The 23,099-nt window shown below is 44.9% G+C and overlaps 1 protein-coding gene across 1 annotated transcript in view; it reads left to right on the top strand.

The window, feature by feature from the left end:
• NCEH1 (neutral cholesterol ester hydrolase 1) overlaps positions 1–22,749 on the top strand; it is a 60,219-nt gene extending 37,470 nt beyond the window's left edge. The window contains exons 2-5 of the mRNA XM_035710313.2: positions 3,834–4,062; positions 6,076–6,145; positions 16,366–16,537; positions 18,442–22,749. Of these exons, the coding sequence (XP_035566206.1) occupies positions 3,834–4,062; positions 6,076–6,145; positions 16,366–16,537; positions 18,442–19,059 (1,089 nt within the window). The 3' untranslated portion in view covers positions 19,060–22,749. The remainder of the gene's footprint in view (positions 1–3,833; positions 4,063–6,075; positions 6,146–16,365; positions 16,538–18,441) is intronic.
• The last annotated feature ends 350 nt before the right edge of the window (positions 22,750–23,099 follow it).

The following is a 23,099-nucleotide window of genomic DNA, read 5'->3' as shown; positions in this document are numbered from 1 at the left end:
TTCCCTTGGACCCTTGAGAGCATATAATGGGCCGAGGCTAATGGAAAGGTAATCTCAGGTCCATCCGCAAGACACTTGTGCAGTCCTCGCCACATTTATGCCTTCGTTGGAATATGGAATCATTCAGCTGCTTCTGCACCAGTGGAAGCCTGAGGAACTCTCAGAGGCCATTTGCGGCCCCATCTTCTTAGACACACCTTGCAGCCAATCTTCCCTAAGGTCTTACCTCCTTCCAAGGTTCTGTCTGGGCATGGGGCCTATATCTCCTGCTCTCAGACTCCACAGACATATCTGGGGGTTGCTGTGTCTCAGGGTTCTCTTTTGATTGGATTTCAGATCTCAAGTCCTACGTTCCTCATTTCACCTCCAACATTTTCTCCTCCCATCTCCCACTACTTAGTCTGGAGAATCATTTTCTATTCTAGGAGACTTCTTATTCATCATGAGATCTTCCAAAATCAATGTCTATTTTTAAAACTCTCCAAAGGATATATAGGCTTCGAAAGTCAAAAGCATGAAGGCAATCCTGTTCCTTTGCTCTTTGTTCTCATATCCCATCCCTTAGGTAACAACTTCAGAAAGCTTGAGATTAGAGGGGTGCAGTGAGAAGAGCTAAGGAAGACAGTAGATATTGGAGAAAAAAGTTAGATAATAGTTACAATTTTATCGTGCCATGTGATATCACATAGACATGCAAATGTCGGCCCATCCTGCATAAGACTACCCTACCCTAGCACTGTGGGCACTCACACAGTGATAATGACCATTAACAATAAAAATTGTAAGAAGGTTGGTGACAGATTCATGCTTGAGTGTGTCACCACTTTCACATTTTGAAATAATCTGGGTATTTTCTGCAGGACAATTATTTTTCATTCTCGAATTTAGCAACACAATTCCAAACATTAGCATGACTGTATTTTAGCACCTCTTGGACCCTTCCTTACTCTTATTCGCTTATCTATTTTTCCCATATGAACTATCTCTTCTTGAATGAGCACTTCTGCTCCCACGCCACCCTGGCAGTATTGTGAACAATGCAGATAGCTGTTCAGAAATTCTGTTAGTGCGAATGATCATAATTTAACAGGGCAGAGGTATTTGGGGAACGGCATGGACGAGTTGAGTCAAGTCTGCATGCGCTCAGGGCATGCAGTGCATAAAAGAAACCCAACGTAGGCTTTCTATAAAATGAACAATTTTCTCTAATCTGTCTTGTAAAGGCAAATCATCTGTTTTACAGCTTTCCTATAGTTGAAGAAACTCATCTATAATTTGTCTTAAATATTCAATAGTCTTCATTTAACTTAAAGGAAAAAAAATAGTCCAGGGAAGTAATGGAGTGAAGCCTGCTATTGCTTTGTTCATATTTCATTATTTCATGCCTGTCGAGCCCCTTGTTCTGTGAGAAATGGAATGGATCCTCTGTGTTCTCTATTAATTGATAACGATATTGACGAGGGCACGTGTGAACTCTAGAAATCTCAGTGAATGCAGTGATTCTTAGCCATGTCCTGGCAGGAATCAATATTCCCCAGTAAGACTGACATTTTGCCACAAAACTCAAATGAGGATTGCCTTTTCCCAATTTACCAAAGACGTTAAAGTAATGGTTAGAATTCTCTGTGTGTGAACCTACTTCATATCACACACATTTATCTCATAGCAAGCACGTTATCGGTTGTTTTAACTTTTCCAGTAAAGTGGACAATTGACACATAGAAGTAGAATTATTTTATTAATACGTATTTGCTCTGCTGCTTATATTGCCAACAGACAAATATATTTTTTAAAAGATTATGTATTTATTTATTCTTGTGAGACACACACAGAGAGGGGCAGAGACCCAGGCAGAGGGAGAAGCAGGCTCCACGCAGGGAGCACGATGTGGGACTCGATCCTGGGACCCCGGGGTCACGCCCTGGGCCAAAGGCAGGCAATCAGCTGCTGAGCCACCCAGGCGTCCTGCCAACAGACAAATATTAACGAAGTGACTGGAATAGCTCTTCAAGGTTAGATTAATTGCCTCTTGTTCTTGTGTTTCATGAACGCTGGCCAGGGGTTTTATAATGCAGGGCTTTCCGACTCTTTTCACGGCCGGGATGTGTATACAATAATATTTTATTTTATTTTATTTTTTTTTTAAAGATTTTATTTATTTATTCATGAGAGGCAGAGAGAGAGGCAGAGACACAGAGACACAGGCAGAGGGAGAAGCAGGCTCCATGCAGCAAGCCTGACGTGGGACTCGATCCCGGGTCTCCAGGATCACACCCTGGGCTGAAGGCGGCGCTAAACCGCTGAGCCACCCGGGCTGCCCTACAATAATATTTTATATGGGACTTGGGGTAAAGGGCTCTCAGGAGCCTGGCTCCCCAGGGTGAGGGGATCTGTACTAGACCCCATCTGTGCCCTCCTCCCCAAGGCAAACCAGTGTGCCCCATGTACAAGCTGGGAAGCCATATAAACGTGCCTCACAGACTTCTTATAATCCTGATTCCCGCTACTAGTAATATTGTTTCCTTGATGTAATGGTGGCATTAAATATTTCATCTTTGTCCTGTTTCATATTTTCTAGAAGGGCACTGTTACTCTCTAGCTGTTCCTCTCCCCTAGGTCTGAGAGCCGCTGAGAGATACGGTATCTAGCTTCATGCACCTGTGCCAGGAAAGTTTCCAGTCACTCTCTGATACTTGCAGGCCTCTCTAGTTAGACTAGTTAGTAGCTGCCAGATAGCTTCCAATTCTCTGGCTCTGAAACATGGCCATTACGTCGTGCAGGGAGGTCAGTTTTATATTTGTAAGTGTACTCAATAGGAAGACCTTGTATGAGATGTGGAAAGAGGGGAGATATACACTCTGCAGGGGTTTGCTGGGTGGGTGACGTGGGTCTCTTGTTACTTTGCTCCTTCTCCACCCAGATGATTTCCTGCAAACGCTGGATGCAGAGCTCAGTGCCCTCAGGTTCAAAGGGGAAGTGATGGCAGGCCATATATTCCTTCTGAGAAGCTCCTGGTAATGTCCGAGCTGCTCTGCTCCTCAGTGCTGGGGCCTGAGTTACCTCTGTTCTTTGCCTTTTGCACACTGTTTCTTTCTTCACTCTCAAAACAACAGACACAATATATATGCAGTAAAACACTTTAAAAATACTTACAGTAAGGGACGCCTGGGTGGCTCAGCGGTTGAGCATCTGCCTTGGGCCCAGGGCGTGATCCCAGGTCAAGGATCGAGTCCCACATGGCCCCCCCCCCCCCCCCCCCCCGCAGGGAGCCTACTTCTCCCTCGGCCTGTGTCCCTGCCTCTCTCTCTGTGTCTCTCATGAATAAATTAGTAAAATCTTTAAAAATCAATCAAGTAATCAATCAATCTTAGAGTAAATGTGAAACTTCCTTGCCTTTTATTTGCATTTAGTGAAGTATTCTTTCTCCATTCCTAGTACGTTATTGAAACTGTGCTGGTCCTGACGGAGAAGGGGAACCAAGGACCAAATCCTAAAATTTACAATTCGTAGTTTTTAGTCCCCAAACCACCACTTACCCAGCTACGTGGTCACGTAGGTGACTGTCTTGGTAAAGTGAGACTGAGGATACCCGTCCAGCTTCCCTCGCAGCGCTGGCCCAGAAAACAAAGTCTCATGTATGAAATTACTTTGCTGCAAACACTGAGGGCAAAAAGTAAAAAAAAAAAAAAAAACCTATTTGTTAGGTGTCAAGGGGGCCGGTGGGCGCCGACGGGTGGCGGCAGTTGCTCGTAGTGCTTGGGGGGAGTGTGGCCTGGTGGTGAGCAGGCTGGCTCATGCTCATGTTCTCCTCCGTGTTGTCCCCCGCCCTGCAGAGCAACCTCATACACTCCCTGGGCCTGAGCCATCATCTGCTCGCCCTGAACTTTATCATCGTTTCTTTTGGCAAGAAAAGCGCACACTCGTCGGCGCGGGTGAAGGTGACCGATACTGCCTTCGACGGCGTGGAGGTCCGAGTGTTTGAAGGCCCCCCAAAGCCAGAAGAGCCTCTGAAGCGCAGCATCGTGTACGTCCACGGAGGCGGCTGGGCCCTGGCCAGTGCAAGTATGTCCCGGTCACCCGCGGGCCAGGTGGCAGGGGCGAGGGTGGCGGGTCGCGTGGGGATGCTTGGGCTTCCCGCTACCCCAGCCACCTGTCAGTGGGGGCCCCTTCTCCGCCCGAAAGGGTGCTGCTGGGGGTGGCGGGGGACACCCTCACCCCCATCAAGGTTTTGCTCGTTGGTGTCTTGCTCGTTAACCTAGGCAGACTCTTCGGGAAATCTCTCCCGGGGCCTAAATCGTAGGCTAGCTCATGCGACAGCGCTGATGACCGCTTTCTGGGCCGAAGCCAGTCACACTCTCACCGGGCCAGGCCACGAGGAAAGCAGCTGCAGCTCTTTTGCCAACTTTGTGCTTTGAAGACATTTATTTATTTATTTATTTTATGAAGAAGGACAAGTATTTCTGAGTATACGTGGTAACTCATCCACATTTCGTCTGCTTATGAAACGGAAGATGAAAAAAATATAAAAGACACACCACCCCTAAAAGGCAACAGTATTGTAACATTCGAGAATATTCCCTTTGGCTTTTGAGGACTCTGTTCGGTTCGGGAGCAGAACACATTCAGAGTGGCAGGCAGCCGGGCGGAGTAGCCTAGCAGAAAGCACACCAAGGCGGAGTAAGGGCCTTCTCTCCGCCTGTAGTGATCGTGGAGCTACTTCCTCCTGTTCAGCCCAAAGCTATTGGCATCTCCTACGTTTCTTTGCTTTTTTTAAGTTTCATTTATTTAAGTAATCTCTACACTCCATGTGGGGCTCGAACTCATGACCCTGAGATCAAGAATCCCATGCTCTTTCAACTGAGCCAGCCAGATGCCCTGGCATCCCCTAGGTTTAAAGGCAATGACAATTTGTTCTAGTTTCTGGGTTTTATTTTGTTTTGTTGTAAATGCAGGCTCCACACCCAGCGTGGAGCCTGATGTAGGGCTTGAACTCAACGACCCTGAGATCAAGACCTCGGCTGAAATCAAGAGAAGCTCGACCGACTGAGCCACCGCAGGCATCTGTTGTTTGTGTTCTTAGATAACATGTTTTTAATTTAATGTGGCAAAGGCCAGAAAAGTGTAACTTTTTCTATTAATCCCATTTAATAGTCATTTTTTATCCTTTAACTCATGGGTTTGTTCATGCTTTCAACAGATGCTTACGGGGTATGCAGGTTGGTCCAGGACTGAGGGGTTTCCTGGGGTGCAGGATTTCCAATATAAAAACTCGAACAGTTACGTATAAACCTATACCCATGGCTATCCCAGTGTGTGCTAGGGGTTGAGAACACAACAGCGAATAACAGAAGTGACTGCGTCACTACTACTGGACACTTGGCAAGTGTGACATTCCACTGGAGGCCAGGAAGTGTCAGCGCCCAGAATGGCATGGATTACGAGTCCCCCTGGCATTTTCTACATAATTTTGACTCATCACTCCTGCAGGAGGAAGAGCTCCTCGGGCTGGAGACGCTATGCAGATGGTTATGCAGTTATTAAAATTGTTTCTGTCGCTGCAAACCTTTGGATCCTCTTTCTGAGAAATGCTAAGGCTTCCTAAAATTCTAGTTTTTTACAGTTGGTTTAAACAGAATGTGCTGTTCTTCACATTGGAAGAATTCAATTGGATTGCAGCAAGGAAAGGGATAAACAAAAATTTTGTGGTTCTAAGGAGGAAACTTTATTTGCTGTGATTTTTGGAAAGGCATATGTTCGAAGAGCTACAAAGTCAAAATTAATTTGGTGCATTTCATACAGTCTATTATGAAATAAATGTCTAGTTAGTTAAAAACACATTGAAGGGTAATCTAATACGGATTTCCTGTTATTTGATACTAACTACATTTGCTCAGAAGCCAGACTTAATTTTAAATTAAACTCTATTAAGGAGACATATGTTCATATTTGGTTTTTGTTATTTTTATTATTGATAATTTAAATCCAAGCCTAAAAGCAGTCCCCAGTGGGCAGAATTTGAGAATGGACAGTATTAAGTGACTTGTTTAATACTGATTGTCCCCTTGTCTCTTTTAGAAATCAGGTATTATGATGAACTGTGTACAGCAATGGCTGAGGAACTGAATGCTGTCATTGTCTCCATTGAGTAAGTAATTAATCCCGGTCACAGAGGGGCGCCCAGTGGCTCAATGGGTTAAATGTTCAATGGGTGGAGCCTGCTCAAGATCTCTTGTCCTGTCCCTCTGCATCCTGCCTCCCTGCACTTCTCTCTCTCTCTTTCTCTTTTTTTCTCTCTCTCAAAGAAAAATACTAGTCATGGAAAAAATGAGTTTTAGGAAGGGATCTTAGATCATCATCTACTTATTTTACAAGCAGTAAAATACAGTGCAAAGTACAGATCCAGAAAGATGAAGGGATTGGCCCAAGGTCACACAAAATGATTTCTGACGTCACTTGGAATTTCTTCAACTCACTTTACAACACCTTGACTTATCTCTAATTTTTTAAAAGATTTTATTTATTTATTTGAGAGAGAGAGAACAGGAGCAGGGGGGCGGGGCAGAGGGAGAAGCAGACTCTACGCTGAGCAGGGAGCCTGACACGGGGGCTGGATCCCAGGACCCCCAGGATCATGACCTGAGCTGAAGGCAGATGTTTAACCATCTGAGCCACCCATCTGTGCCCTTGAATTATTTTTTATTTTAGTTTTGAAAACTTTTGGAAAAGGAATTAATGGAGACTGAGAAAAATATGCAGTCAGTTATCTATAGCAAATAATTTTGTTTCCTGACTTTTATTTTTATTTTTTTTAGTTTTTAAAAGATTTTATTTATTTATTCATAGAGACACACAGAGAGAGAGAGAGAGAGAGAGACACAGGCAGAGGGAGAAGCAGGCCCCACGCCAGGAGCCAGATGTGGGACTCGATCCTGGGTCTCTGGGATCACGCCCTGGGCCAAAGGCAGGCGCCAAACCGCTGCACCACCCAGGGATCCCCATGTTTCCTGACTTTTAAATTTTAAAAACCGGTCTAGAGTTGGAAAAGTCACTCCCCTGGGAGCCCCGTTCTATAACTTAGACCTGATAAATAGAATGCCTTCAACAAATCTCAATGGATGCAGTTATTGTCATCATTATTACTAATAGTATTAATAAGAATATGAATAAAAATTATAATAACACTTGTGGTGATGGCAATAATATAAAAGCCCTGGTGCCTGTTCCGCGGCAGGGTTCGTGTGGGTGCTATTACATGCATTGTCTCTCCTCCTTTAAATCATTGTTCAAATATCCTGCTTGCAGCAAGGCCTTTCTTGATACCACTATCTAAAATTGCAACTTACTTTTCCTCTGTTTCGTTTTTCTCCAAAACTATCATCAACCTTAGAGAGACCATATATTCGGCTTACTATGTATTTATTGTACAGGGTTGACACACACAACGCAAGTTCCACAAAGACGGAGATTTTGGGGATTTTGGCCTGGGTTGTTCATTGTTTATCGTTGGCGCCTGGAAACATCCCAGGCAGAGAGTGAACATTCAATCAATATTTGTGGAACGAATGAATAGGAGTCTGTCTTAATTCTCTAATAAATCATTCAAGATAAATATTTTGGTATTTTTCTCTTAGGAAAGGAAGCGAGGCCCCAGAGCTAGCTAGTTTTATAAATGGAGTGAGGCATTAAGCCCATGCCCTGAGGCCCCATACTTTTTTTTGACCCAGTGTCCAGCCAGTATTGAAGGACGCTGATTATGCCGAGCGATAGGGTCATGATAACATCAACCACTTTCTGAAGCCCCTGCTTCAGATCTGAGACCTAAGAGATTCCTCTTTTGCAGTCTCTTGGAAGGGCTGGTCTCCCAAGTCATTTGGGTGGTGGTGACTCTTGAACATAAGGCCTAGAGTCACACAGCAGTGCTGTGGCTGCCTCTTGAGCAGATTTGCCTCCCAGGCAGCTCTGGACAGCTCCTGGCTGGCCCTGGCCTCTCCACAGGCCTCCCAGACCATGAAGGGCTCGCAGCGCACTTTTGAAACGCAGGGACCTTCCGGTGAAGGATTGCATCTAGCCTGGGCAGCTGGCCAGAGGAAAGGAGGGTCCGCTTAAGTAGCTGAGTCCCATTCTGGAGCCAAGCCCTACAGCTCAGACCTGAGGAACCTGCCTCAGGGACCTTGCAGTGGTTTCCTCAAAGGCCTAAGGACTGGAGGGAAACTGTGCTTGCTTTTCTTGGCACTGGGAGGATTCTCCAACAGGCCTCCCCACCCAGGGCATCCTGTAGGCAGTTGGCAACAAGTCTAAATTCCTCCTTCGCACCCGTCTCCACCTGTTGGCATCTATCCCAAGTGAAATAGGTGTTCTTTTAGTCTAAGCTTACCACAAAACATACAAGGATGGATAGGATGTTTTTAAGATTTCTTTTAGATATGGAAAGGACTGCTTCCATCTTCACTTTCCATTGTGCCCCCTCTGTGTGGCATAGTATCCACAAGTTTATCACTGGGAGGCATCACAGCAGTAGACAAGTACCATTCCTCACGACTGCATGACCTCAGGCAAGTCATTCAATGTCATGTGCAAACTTGGACCGAGGAATCCTTCCTGTGTGTCTCGAATGCGAGCTGCTGGGAAGAGAAACCCTGTCTTCCTTCCTCTGGTTCCTATCAGCCAGTCCAAGACTTAGAAGACGTATGCAGTTAGATGAAGGAAGTAAATACACTTTGAGTTGGGTTAATGACTGCAGATAATGGTCATGAGAATCAGTTTGGACCATTGGGATACAACTGATACTGTAAAGCACTAGACAGGTCTGGAGGATTAGGGCTCTGGCCCCCGGAACCGAAAGGCCCAACTCGCACATGTAGTCATCAACCCCAGTTTGGAATTCACGGCACTCTTCTGGGCCGAGATCAAGAGCTAAGGTGGTTAGAGCCCAGGCAGGCCAGAGGTCACGTAACCTATGCTCTAGTTGAGGCAGAGCCAACATCATGTGATCATGTTTCTCTTGGAAAGTGTATTCGGAGGTCAACTTGGGAACATATTTCTTCTCACTGCTCATGTCTTTCCCCTTTCCCTTATTCCATCAACATTCATTGAATTCCTAACACGTGCCAGTTACATTGCATTGCACTCCGCCGACATAACCGTGTAAAACAAACATAATTCCCGCCCTCATGGAGTTTGCAATCTAGATGAGAAAATAAATGATGAGCAAGTAACATTACATGGTGTTAAGTGCTGTGGAGTAGAAGGGTAAGTAGCATGGAGGCAGAAAATAGGCAAGATCTTACCTCGTTTGTAGGGTGAGAAAATCCGTACCTTAAAGAAAGTGCTGCTTGCGTTAAACTCCTGAGAATGAGCAGAATCTGGCCAGACAAAATGAGTTGGTCGAGGAGTCCAAGTGTTTTTAATCCATAAAATTAGATGAGTGCAAGCTGACAGAATGAGTCCTTTCGGGCGGCCCCGTACGACACACAGCTCAGTTGTACGAACGAGATACTCAGGAAAGCACCGAGCGATGGAGACCGAGCTGGGACCTTCTCTCTGCTCCGTTTCCTGCTCTTCTTCTGGGTCTTGAGCTGAGACATCTTCATGCGTCACTCCCACCTGGGCAGCCCTGGCAGGTGGGCAGCCCAGATTGCTGACCGTTCTCCTCCAAGAAAGGAACGATTTGCTGAAAACTTTCCTTGGCGCTCAGTCCAGGCCAACCTTAGCAGACGTGAAGACCAGCATCACCAATCATTTAAAACTAGAGAAGGATCGTGTTGTGCTTCTTTTAAGAAGTAGCTCGTTTTGTTTTCTTCCCTATCATTGACTCACGAGTCGCTCCTTTTTAGACATAGTCAACTAATGTCTTCCCAGCTGTGTTTTCTAGTAACATGAAAAATCCGCTGGTTTCTCTCTTGTGGTTGAGGTCTTTGAGGATTTCGGGGGAGCAGGGTGGAGGTGTGCGTGGCTGGGGAGACGTGAGGAAGCCATCGGAGCTATTGTGCTGCAGCCGCAGAGCAGACCACGGTGGGATGTGAAGCCGAGCTCCACCCACCCCTGAACTCTAGGAAGCTGTGTTTCGCTCCTGAAGCCACACGAAGAAAGGAGGCCGGGAGGAGGAGACCCCAAGCCTGCTCGGGCTTCCATAGCCACCTGGGAGTGCTCTGGGTCTTTCTGTAACCCTTGAGGTTGTAGGTCTGCATCTGAGTCGGAGGAGGCAGTTTAGATCCAGGTCTGGAGCCCGGGGAGATCCCTGCTGTGTGCTCAGAAAAGTCTCTAAGTCTTCAGTTGTCAACAGGGCTTCGGAGAATCACTTCGTTTAAATGGATCACAGTGGATCTCACGGTCAGTCGGTCGGTCGGTCTTAGGCTCAGTCACTCCTAGGATTTTGGCAAAGCATCCTGAGCAACGTCAGTTGTTGTTTTTCTTTCTTTTTTTTTTTTTTAAGAGAGATTTTATTTATTTATTCATGAAATAGAGGGGGGGAGGCAGAGACAGGCAGAAGGAGAAGCAGGCTCCATGCAGGGAGCCCGACGTGGGACTCGATCCTGGGTCTCCAGGATCATGCCCTGGGCCGAAGGCAGGCGGTAAACCACTGAGCCACCCAGGAGTCATTCTTACCCGATGGGCCGAGCCTTCCCCGATCTCAGCTCTCCTTTGTTGAACGACTATTGTCAAACTATCACAGGGGCCGATGTAGAGAGCAGGAGCCGGAGCAGGAAGGAAGGCCTTTTCTTTCTCTTTTCTTTTCTCTTCAGTTCTTTTCTTTTCTTTTTTTTTTTTTCTTTTCTTTTCTTTTTGTTTTTTTCTTTTTAGAAGACTGTTTCTTAACCTTAGTCTTTATGCTTCCACTGTTGTGCAATTTTATTATAATTTTAATTGGCGGGGGGGGGGGAAAGCATCTGCCTGGCAAAGAAATAGAGATTCTTCCCCTGGAGTTGTCTCCCTGAAAGAGAGAGCACAGCGGAGATGCAGTTACTGGTTTGTTCCAGATGGCCCCTCCTGAGGAGATGGGTTCTGTAAGACTGAGGGGCCTGCTAACCTTTTATATGCTCAAGGTGAATCTATTGAACTCTTCTTGGGAGATGGTGAAAAGGGAGGAAGAAAAAGGCCAAGAAAAAGAGAGGGAGAGAGATCCTGCTGAACCTAAAGGAGTATAATTTCATCCCAGCGTACCTCCCGTACCTTTCCCCCAGCTGGCACCACATGACGAGAATTCAGTGTCCTTGTCATCAGCAGAAGCTTGCACTGGGCTATTTTGAGGGGGAACATGCATCATCACGCTCTTAGAACGCGAGTGCCACTCAGCGCTTCCACTTCCATGGGTTTGGAGCGACTCACTCAACGCCGGGCTTGTGCGCGGCGTCCCCTACCCACTTCGGGAGCGATCTGTTCGTCTCTGTGAGCGTCGCTCCATCTCCCTGGTCCCCGTTAATAAAGTAGGTAATAAGCTCACGGGTCAGAGGAACGGGGTAGGTGTACACCAAAGTCTTCAGTACAGATTCATGACTTTCCATCTACTACTAAAGGAAATAGAGGTGTCCTCCACGTGACCCACTGTCGAAGAGACTTGGTGGGCTCCAGGGCAGGGGAGTGACATTTGGCTGGCCTCCAGAAGGTTCCATGGAAGAAGTGGCATTTGAGATGAGACTTCCAGGATAGGAACATCCGATGACGAGGTGCTGGAGGGAAGGCACAGAGGATAGAAGACAGCAGAGCACTGGGACTGGGGACAGGGACATGCACCCAGGGAGCAGCGACAGTATGACTGGACTCAGAGTGAGGTTTCTGAATCTTGGCTGTGCGTTAGAATTATTGGGGGAATTCACCTTCAAATACAGACACGTGAGGCTCTCGAATACGTTGGAATATTTTGTAGAGGGGCTCAAACCTCAGTGTTTTCGTAAAGCTCCCAAGATCATCCTGGGGCTCTGAGCTGTGCCTAGACTGCAGGAAGCGCAGTTCCTAGAGATGCGCCCGGGGAGTAGGTGGGCCAGGAACGATTTCTTTTTTTATGTTTTTTATTTTTTAAATTTAAAAATTTTTTTAAGGATGTTATTTATTTATTCATGAGACACACAGAGAGAGGAGAGAGACAGAGACACAGGGAGAGGGAGAAGCAGGCTCCATGCAGGGAGCCCATCATGGGACCTGATCCCGGGACCCCAGGATCACGCCCTGGGCCTGAAGGCGGGGGCCAAACCACTGAGGCCCCCGGGAATCGATCCCCTTTTTATGTTTTTTAAAGCCATCTGGCTTATTACTTGTCTCACCACAGAAGACTGCTATATGACATATTTTATATGTAAAAGGTACAGAATCAGTCACTAAAATTTGGCCTGGAAGGAAGGAAAGCCCGTTATTAACGGTGCGCCACGTGCAGGCACTGCGGCAGGTGGTTTGAATGAGGGGCCTGCAAAGCCATCGCAGCCAGGAGAGCCGTCCTGGGATCCAGAAATCTGCGGGTGTGAGGACGGACCGCTTTGGTGAGGTGATGGGGAAACACACATGCGCGTTGACATGTAGGCTGTAGGTTTCGAAGAGTTGAGGATGGTTTCTAGGGCGGGGGTTACACGTGGCTTTTGAAGTCAGTGGCGAGTTCCCCCCACAGCTGTGCCACACACCAGCTGCTGTGTAGACAAGTCACGATCCCCCTTGAGCTTTGTGTGCTCGTTCTTGCACCCACAGGTTCGCCCTCGATTTGAGTGAAACACACCTGCAGGGTGCTTGGCAGGGTGCCTCGCCTAGCAGGAATAAGATGATTTTTTTTTTTTTACAATTTTATTTATTTATTAGAGAGAGAGGGAGGGAGAGAGGGCATGAGGGGCAGAGAGAGAGGGAGAAGCAGGCTCCCTGATTAGCAGGGAACCCCACAGGGGGCTCCATGGAGGACCTCAGGATCATGACCTGATAGCAAAAACAGACACGTAACCCACTGAGCCACCCAGGCACCCCAGAAGTAAGCTAATTTTCACAAGGTGTACACATTTATTACCTCGATTAAGCATCACTCCTGGGTTCACAACCCCCTTTTGCTAGAGGGAGGCCCGCGTGGTCACAGGCAGGAGCCAGCTCTGCAGAGTCATCTAGCCCTGGCACTACGTCGGGCAAACTGAGACCCTATTTGCCACAAATTTCATCAGGTGCTTTAACTCAAGAACTATCACCGTGAAACCTAAAAAACCCAGAATCGTCTTTTCGTACTTTGCAGGGACAGAGCCTTAAACAAGCGCATCGGATAAATGCATTTATTCTCTCTTTCCTTGGCTGTTAGCACTCCTAAATTGTCTCCGGCCTCTGAATTTTCTGTGTCTTCAAAAAGAGAGCCCTTTTGCTCTACTTCTCCGGTCGATGTCAAGTGCCTTGGAAGCCTTGCCTTACACGAGGCGCCCTCAGAAATGTATAGTTTCACTGTATTTTCCAATCTGTGAAAATAGTGTCTTCTTACGGAATCAAACTAGAGAAAGTGTCCAGCTTGAACTAAGATAGGAGCGATTAGAAGGCAGATCTTTAGTGGCACCGGGAAGGCTCTATTATGACCTGTTTGTTTTTTCTTTTAAGGATGTTTACTTTGTTATCTGAGCCGACTGTTAATCAACGGATACGACTGAGGCAGTCGCAAGGTTTTTTTGTTTGTTTTTGTTTTTGTTTTTTTAAGATTACAAATTTCTCTTGATTCCAAGTCACTAAGGCCTTTTGGGAAACAATATCCAAAGATTCAGTTCCTACCTGTGTCCCAGGGGAACAGTTTATCATGCAGTGTGGCATGTTGCTGAGACAAAATAGCCTTTATTCTCACTACGTGGGTCACAAAGTGCATTTGTCTTTATTTCATTGAAAGAATTAAGAATGCAGCGTGGTAAGGGGTGCTCGGTGGCTCAGTGGGTTGAGCCCAGGCCTCCAGATTTTGGCTCAGGTCGTAAGCTAGAGGAGCCTGGCCTAGGGCTCCACACTGGGTGAGGAGCCTGCTTAAGATTCTCTCTCTCTCTCTCTCTCTCTCTCTCTCTGTCGGCCCCTCCCTCCTCTCTCTCCTCTTCTCTTAAAAAAAATTTAAAAAATCAGCTTCAGTTTGGTGAAACTGAAAGTTCAAAAATTGAGATCTTGTCCTAAAACTGGGGGTAATTGGAATTGTGAGAGACGGCGCCATCTAGTGGACAAAACGGCGTACTCCTACTCCTCTCGCTCCTTAACCAACCCTAGTTTAGCAGCTGCTTTGGGACATAATGAAATTCAAGGGAGGAAAAAAAACCATTTTGGGTGATATATTGATCCACCGACGGAAAAATAAAAAACGAAATGAAAAAAATTATTTTGTCTGTTATAAGCCAATTTACTAAGGGAATCTTTTTTTTTTTTTTGAATCACATTTAGAATTTCCAAAATGCAATTCTTGAGTCACCACATCAATGTTCACTACTTCTGAGTAGGTCACAAATATTTGTCCATTTGATTGTATCTGCCCTGAGTGTTAAGACAGTCATGCTAGCTGTATTTTAGACGGGGGAAAATTGGTTTCTGAGAATAAATATGTTCATTATAAAATGGAAATTAAAAGACCTGAGTTCTTAATATTATCATTAGATTTTATTTTATTTTATTTTTTATTATTCATTTATGATAGTCACACAGAGAGAGAGAGAGAGAGGCAGAGACACAGGCAGAGGGAGAAGCAGGCTCCATGCACCGGGAGCCCGATGTGGGATTTGATGCCGGGTCTCCAGGATCGCGCCCTGGGCCAAAGGCAGGCGCCAAACCGCTGTGCCACCCAGGGATCCCTATTATTAGATTTTAATTAAGTAATCAGTTTCCATCTCCCTTTGTTTTTATCTGTGTTTGACTTATTTAACAAATGAAGTAGCTTTTAGGTGCCTCAATTTCTTTTGTCTGCAAAAGGAAGGTATGTCACAAAGGGTTTACTGGGTGGATGCTTATTGATCCATTGATGGATGCTGGGAACACCGTGACAAAGAAAACACAGTCCTGATATCAGAGGTCATGCTGTTTAGAGGAAATACATAAAGACATTGTTTTAAGAGGAGGCGAAAAGACCAGTAATATACCCCAGCACGTAGGAGTATCAAGGAGTGGTACCCAGCTCAGCCCTGGAAACAAGTGGAGTTTTAGTCAAGGATGTCTACTTGGAGAAGGCCAAACCATTGAGTAAGGCTTGAAGTGAGAATTAATAAAGAAAGAAGGAGGAGATTGAGAAGACCCTCCAGGCCCAGGCTACCATCAAATATGGACTTGTAAGATGATATTATGGGTGGGACAGGAATCCTACAAAGTGTACAGAGTAGGATCCCCAGAAGGACCCTGATAATGACCAAGCAGGGGGATAGAAGAAGCCTCAGAAGTGCCCCCAAAGGCCTATCCTGGGCCGTCTGGCAGACTTGGCTTCCTTTTTTGCAGGTTGATAACTAGCCTTTCGGTTCCAGCCTCCCAGGGAGTGAATTCATTGGCTGGGTTTAATGTCAGGCTGGCATGCCCTCTTTGTCGAAGCATAATTTTGCTGTATTTCTCAAGTAAATCATGAAGGATACCACATGGAGTCATTAAAAATGAGACCAATGAAGTGGTTAATGTTGCCAGGTCACCTTCTAACCCATCGGTGTTGTGAATTGAACACTGACTTCTCAAAATAAAATTCCAAAATCTATTGTGGTTCTACCTGTATCTTAATGATCAACACCCACCTTTAAAACTTTGATGTTTTGCTTTTCCATTGGTGGTGGTCTAGGTGTTTGTTTTGTTTGGTGGCTCATAATTTAAAAAAAAAAATGTCGGGAGGGGGAGGATTATTGGTAATACAAAATCATCACATCTGATTTGCAAGAAAATGAATGGTTCATTTTTGTATTTATTTTTTAATCATTTTTATCATTTTGTATTTATTTTTTATCATTATCATAATTTTTGTATTTATTTTGTTATCATTATTTTTTAGAGTACACTTTATGGCCAATGTGGGGCTTGAACTCACAACCCTGAGATCAAGAGTCTATGCTCTACCAACTGAGCCAACCAGACGCCCCTTTATATCTATTTTAATTCCTTATTTGTTTATTTCTGTGTCAAAAGAATCAGTTTCGGGATCCCTGGGTGGCTCAGCAGTTTGGCGCCTGCCTTTGGCCCAGGGCGCGATCCTGGAGACCCGGGATCGAATCCCACGTCGGGCTCCCGGTGCATGGAGCCTGCTTCTCCGTCTGCCTGTGTCTCTGCCTCTCTCTCTCTCTCTCTCTCTCTCTCTCTCTCTCTCTGTGTGACTATCATAAATAAAAAAAAAAATTAAAAAAAAAAAAAGAATCAGTTTCCCCTTAAGCTTTAAATGGCCCTTAAAGACTTGGTGAGGTCCTTAAATGAATACAACTTTTGTCTTCGCAGGTACAGGCTCGTCCCAAAGGTTTATTTTCCCGCACAGATCCACGATGTCGTACGCGCCACGAAGTATTTTCTGCAGCCGGAAGTCTTACACAAGTATTCGGTTGACCCAGGCCGGATCGGCATCTCTGGTGACAGCGCTGGTGGGAATTTGGCCGCTGCCCTGGGCCAGCAGGTAACAGATTGCCCTGAGGCGCTTGCTGGGGTCCTGCTGACCAACAAAACACATTCCCCACTAAGTATGGCAAAGGCCTAGCAGGTGGGCTGGTGGGTCGGGGCCAAATCATCCAGAGGCCTGCCCTTGCAGAGTTCTCCGATTTTTCTGAAGTAGGAAGAGGGGTCACCTCTCAGTCCTTGGAAAGGCTCTGGTTACAGTTAATACGAAAGAAGGGCTAACATTTTATAGGGCTGTCTTGCTCCTCAGGGATATGCATAGAAATCAAGTATCCCTGGCTCCTTTTCCATGGCGGACTTGCAATTTGTTTTTTTTGTTGTTTTTTTGTTTTTTTGTTTTTGCTCAAATTGTTTCCTTAGAGCTTGAGTCAAATTGAAAAAGCTAAGTGTTTCCCAAAGGTTTTTTTTTTTTACTCTTTAATAGAAAAGGAAAAAAAATTTAAATTAAAATTAAATTAAAAATTATAACTTCGAATGTTATAATACAAATTCATCTGAGCTTACCTGGCTAAACTCTTTGAAAACTACCTAGCTCTAAGAGCACCCAGGGTTCTGGGCAGCTGTGTAAATTCAAAGATAAGTACATTTTCTTCTTCTGATGGATGGAATAGGTTTAGAAGAGCTTCTCTGTCCCCTCAGCTCCAAATTTCTTCTGGGCGTCTCAAATAGATCCAACCTTTTTATCGGTGGTGCACCTCAGTTTCTTCCCCTTTGCTGTATGTAAAGAACTTTGGCCTTGGCAGGTGTGTTGTGCATGTATCCAGATGTGGGGAGAAGAGAGACCCGCTGTAGTACGGAGAGCATCGTGGGCTTTAAAATTTGACCTAGCGGGATGGAATCCAGTCCCCCTGCTTTGAGAGCTACAGCGCTTTGGGCGGACGCCTTAAGGTGTCTACGCCTCAGGAGGATGAGGATAATGCCATCTGACTTCAGGGCTGTTGCCAGGACCTAGTGAAATGATGTATCTGCCGTTCTTGGCACGTGCTAATAGTACTGTTCCCTGATCATTCCCTTCTGCTTTGACCGGGTAGTTACCTCTTCCCCGGGGATGCGAGTTCTAAACTCCGACCTGAAGCGGAATTGTATGGCTCGAGTGACCTTGATGGTTGTTGAGTTGCCTACAGACACAGCGACCTAGTTAGCTGCTTTCAGATGTTACCCGGAAATACGTATCATTTTAGCCACTAGAACTACTAAGTGAGGCAGCGTGTTCACATTTTACGGAGGCACGGGAGGGGGGCGGTGGGGTTGAGATCTGCTCAGTTAGAGGGCACATCCACGTTCCCGTTTCAACCTCAACTCTGGGGCACGTTCTCATTAAGGAGACTGGAGGGCATGTTGTGGCGCCACTCACATTCTGTCTCTCTGACCCATCAGAGGAGAAATCCTGAGGTCCCACCCCGACACTTGGGAGTCCCATCGTCCTGTTCGGTTAGCTCTTCCTACCCTTCCCCTCTGGAAGGATCAGACCAGTTTGTTTCTCCCCAGGAAGCCATCGCCTTGGTGGGCCTTGCGGAGAACACTGAACAGAATAAGGCTCACGCATCATGCATCCATAGAACCCAGCAAGGTGTGCTAATGCCCAAGAATAGATACAAGTGAAGTGCGGATGGGGGTTTCAGGACCTAAGAAATCACATGCGTTTGCAGTGTTCGCTCACACATCATACCTTGCTTAGTAAATAGCCAGCAGCTTGATCAAGGAGGTGAGGGCAGAGGGTGGTGGTGGGCGGTGGGGAAGTTTTATTTTTTAGACCACATTACTTAATACCAGTGCTGGTGGAAACTTGGTACGTCTACCCCTTTGACTGTGTCAAAGTGATGCATTCAGCTACTTTGCCAGGTGTGGTTTTCTGTAAAAGGAGCCAAGCGAAAAGAGATCTTGTGTTTGCTTCCTCTTGTCCAGTTTACTCAGGATGCCAACCTCAAAGACAAGCTCAAAGTGCAAGCTTTGATCTATCCAGTCCTTCAAGCTTTAGACTTTAACACACCCTCTTATCAGCAAAATGTGAACACCCCAATCCTGCCCCGTTACGTCATGGTGAAGTACTGGGTGGACTACTTCAAAGGCAACTATGACTTTGTCCAGGCAATGGTGGTTAACAACCACACTTCACTTGACGTGGAAGAGGCTGTTGCCCTCAGGGCCCGTCTGAACTGGACGTCCCTCTTGCCTCCATCCCTCACGAAGGACTACAAGCCCGTCGTGCAGACCACCGGCAACGCCAGGATCGTGCGGGAGATCCCTCAGCTGCTGGATGCCCGCTCAGCCCCGCTCATCGCAGACCAGAAAGTCCTGCAGCACCTCCCAAAGACCTACATCCTGACGTGTGAGCACGACGTCCTGAGAGACGATGGGATCATGTATGCCAAGCGTCTGGAGAGTGCAGGCGTGGAGGTGACCCTGGATCACTTCGAGGATGGCTTCCACGGGTGCATGATCTTCACCAGCTGGCCCACCAACTTCGACGTGGGAATCCGGACTAGGAATAGTTACATCAAGTGGCTGGATCAAAACCTGTGAAAGGGTGAAATTTCTAGAATGCTTGAGCCCCTCTTGACCTCCTGCACCTGCTTTGGAAAGAGATGCACTTTTTAGTTGACTGATTTCTCCTTGTTACTTGTGAGTCACGGGATCTCTGTTCTTCACATACTTTACATGAATTTAATTTTCGAAATTGCGTTTGACTAACGTGAGTGCAAAATGTCTGAATCTGGTTCTCAAAGTGGGCCAGGCTCTCTGCTCTTGTAGTTTTAGCCAAACTACTACCAACACTCATGGCTGCAGAAAGCCGGACCAGGAGCCCAAATAGCTTTGGGTTCTGTCTTCATCCAGAAATTCTTTCTAGAAGAAATTCTTCCAGCTGTGGGTGACACAGTGACCTTTAGTGAGTAAAGCAAATGTGGGCTCTTCTTCCACTTGCTAGGGTTTATTTTAAATTCAGAGCAGTGTTCCTTGTGTGCACGTGAAGGTCAGTGCTGGGTACCAAGTGCCCTCTGTTCTTTATGGATAGATGGTTTTGTTTCCTATGGGAATTTTGGCAAAGGCGTTCTAGAAGGGACGAGTTTCTCAAATGACTTTCTTCCCGTAGAGCGTTAATTTTATGGGATAGCTGTCTCCAGCTCCAGTTGGATTATAATAATACTTGAAAGTTACTCTCTACCACTATTATTAGAAAATATAAAGTCGCATGTCCTGGATATCTGTACGTTGTTAAGTTCTTTTTGGTTATATTGTCTCCGTGGGGGAGATCTTCTGGGAGCAAATTTATGTAGATTTAGGATAGATTTTCCATCACAGAACAAGTAAAAACAGACAAATGAACCAACCTATTTATTTTCTTAATGAGCACTTCTGACATAAGTTACCAAGAGCAGTGTGTAATATATTTCGCATAGTCAGAAAAGAAGATACGTTTAATATTGAAATGATGAAAGATACCTTAAGAGGGTCTAGTTTATTCTTGAAAACTCAATTTTTCCACTTACATGGCTTTAAAATGGGGCTATTTTGGTATATATAATGTATGGTTTATTTTTTTAAGTTATTTAATGTTAATATATGCAGCTAGACTTAAGATTTTTCAGAATAACGTCTATAACGAACATTAAAAATAATGCTATTTTTTAAAAAACTACCTTAGAATTATATCCACGTGTAATGTTACGGAAAGAGGTGAAGTAGCTATTCATGTTACTACACGTCAGGCTTAACTATTTTGATGTTTCTACGCCGTCACAAATTAGAATAATTAGAAACTGTGGCTATACCTAGCAAAGTTGTCTGAGTTTATAGTTCAATAACTTAGGTAGGACCCACACTGCTCATTTCTGCCCTGTGTGGTCAGAACAACGCTAGCTCGTAGTCCCCTGGGTGAAGCCTACGTGGGCGCCCGGTGCCGTCACCTCTTTTTATCTCCTTCCAGCCTGGTTAGAAGCCCAAGCTTGACTTCATGTAAAGCCTTCACTGCCAGTGGGAACATCTTTGGCAAAGCAAGGAACTCTAATTCCGGTTTGAGTGCCTCTGCCCTCCTTCCTGCCACTCTTACTACTGCCCCCACCCTGCCCTTTGCGGGGACTTGAGAGGGCAGCAGGACGGCCAGGTCAGGATAGTCGGTGGAGAGAAGGGGAACCTTTTCACTCACTTGAAAGATTGGCACTCGCCACCTCTGCAGTGAAATAAAAGAAAACATGCACCTGTATTTTTCATTTATTGCACAAGCCAGTAGAATTGTACGTACAAAAGAGCAGTAAATGCAACGATGTGTGTCTGTGTGTGTGCCTGTGTGTGTATAACAAATAATCATGCGGATCAACGTGCTAATGTTGGAAACAAGTGATTTACCCTCTCTTGGGCTGCTTTTCCCTTTCCTCTAAAATCAGCCATTTGAATTGCTTAATCTAGTGTCTTCCAACTGTAAATTCCAACCATTTTGTCAGACTGGCAAACTGTATTGGCTTCTTCTACAGCGTTTTGCCTTTTTGTTTTGGGGGGTGTGGTTTGTGGGTCATTTTTCCATGTACATAGACACAAACATCATCAAAGATTTTTTTTTCCTAAAAAAAAAAAAAAGAACCCGAGATTTTAGTTCTTCCTCTTTGACGGCTACTCTCCTCATTTAATCCTAGTGGGAATTTTTACACCATTTGAAGGGACCAGTGTTCAGGCCTTAGTTTGAGGTTATCTACCTCTAGAAAGCAAAGAAAATATACATGCACAGAGTTTCTTAAAATGGTATATTGCCCCCCAGATTTAAGATCCCAAATGCTATAGTAATCACAGACAGTACATGAATCTCGATCTTTAAAGGATTCTCTTGGATGAAAAGGGAGTGAAAGAGAAAGGGGCCACCACTGTTTCTAATGAAACACTTGCCTTTCATTAAAGCTCTTACGTGTATGAATAAATTGTCTAATAACGTGCTCTGGATCCGACTTCAGACCTTGCTTGAAGTTCTTTCTTGAAATTCTCCCTGGAATAGTAACAGTTGGAATCAGGATACACACAAACCAGCAGGTCCAAGAGTGGTTAAACCAACCCTGAATCTGAGTGCTGAGAACTCCTTTGGGAAGCCTACAGAGTTTGTGGTGAAGATACTTTAGTTCGGGGTGAATTAGCTTCCTTTTATTTTTTGTTCTCATATTAAAAAGTGTGTGCCCTGCAGGTTGATTTCATAGTATGATGGCTTTGTTGTTTTCCTATTTTATGAAAAAAGTTGATAGTCTTTTTGTAATATTATTGTTTGTGAAACATGAACATAAATATATGAAGAAAATATCTTAACGTGCTGCAACTATAGTGGAGTGTAAATTAGTCTTAATGTTTTATCATTGGTTTGTGAAGAATTTAAGACTATTGTATAATTATCTTGGTGGCTATGATATTTTATGCATGACCTTTTAACCTTTGACTCTTTGCTTATTTCCCTACTGCCAAGAGGAAGGCAGATTTTATGAAGGATTTTGGTAGCAAATCTATTTTATAAGACGAAAATCCAAGGTGGAGGTAGGAAAGTCTGTATCTGTTTCAACTCAAGTTTAGAAATAAAGTGGCTCCATCTGGGAATGTGCCTCTTCCACTTCTTCTCGTCTCTTTTCCTGGTTCCCAGCTCTCTCTCTGTATCTCAGATCCCTACCCACAGCCCTGCCCCCTGGCGTCCTCCAGCGTCTCTCAGTCACCTACGGGTAGTTCAGTGGCCTCCTTGGTGACATGCATTTCAAGTCTGGAGACAGTATGTGCTGCACATATTGGGACAACCCGCCTTGGACTGGCTAGAGTCTGTGTAAAAGTGAGGCTGGCCCTGAGGCTATTTTGGGACTGTCAATACACCTATTAGAAAGGGATGATCCTAGTGTAAATAAAGACTTTGGATTTGAAATAGTTCAGACACGGAAGTACCAATATCACTGGAGGCAATTTTCAAAATGACCCTGACATTACAAGCAAATCTAACAATTTCACACTTGAGTTTATTACGTTTAGTTTCTATCAATGTTATAGGAATATTTAAAAATGTTTTGCAAAGAGAATTGCTCATATTGGTTCTAAATGGTCACATACGTGTGTGTAAGTTGTATTTTTCTACTCAATTATAGTTTCCTTCACCTTCCCCAACAACATCTCTGGTGTATGGCTGTATTTCATTGGAGAGACCCACTAACATTTCCCACAATTCTCCTTTGGAGCATTAAAGATGTGCTGCGTGTGTTTTAATATTGTTTCTCTTGTGACTGTCGTCTTTTTTTTTTTAATCCCCCGTGTCATAACATCTCCTATTTCCCAGTAGATCCTGTATGCAAACATCTAGAAGATATTGCTATCAGTACCAGAGTCCCCAAATCTCAGAGACTGGAGACGTAAATATAATTTCTAGGCATACGTAAGCTGTGTAGCCCTGTCACTTTAAAACCAGCATCTTAAAATAAATAAATGAATAAATAAATAAATGAATAAATAAATAAATAATAAATAAAATAAAATAAAATAAAATAAAATAAAATAAAATAAAATAATAAAACCAGCATCTTGGTCATTAGAAAGTCTGGTGACATCCTGTGTCTTGT

This window comes from Canis lupus, chromosome 34 (assembly GCF_003254725.2).
Source record: "Canis lupus dingo isolate Sandy chromosome 34, ASM325472v2, whole genome shotgun sequence".
NCBI classification, from domain to species: domain Eukaryota; kingdom Metazoa; phylum Chordata; class Mammalia; order Carnivora; family Canidae; genus Canis; species Canis lupus.
This window is presented reverse-complemented; position numbering and strand designations above follow the sequence as displayed.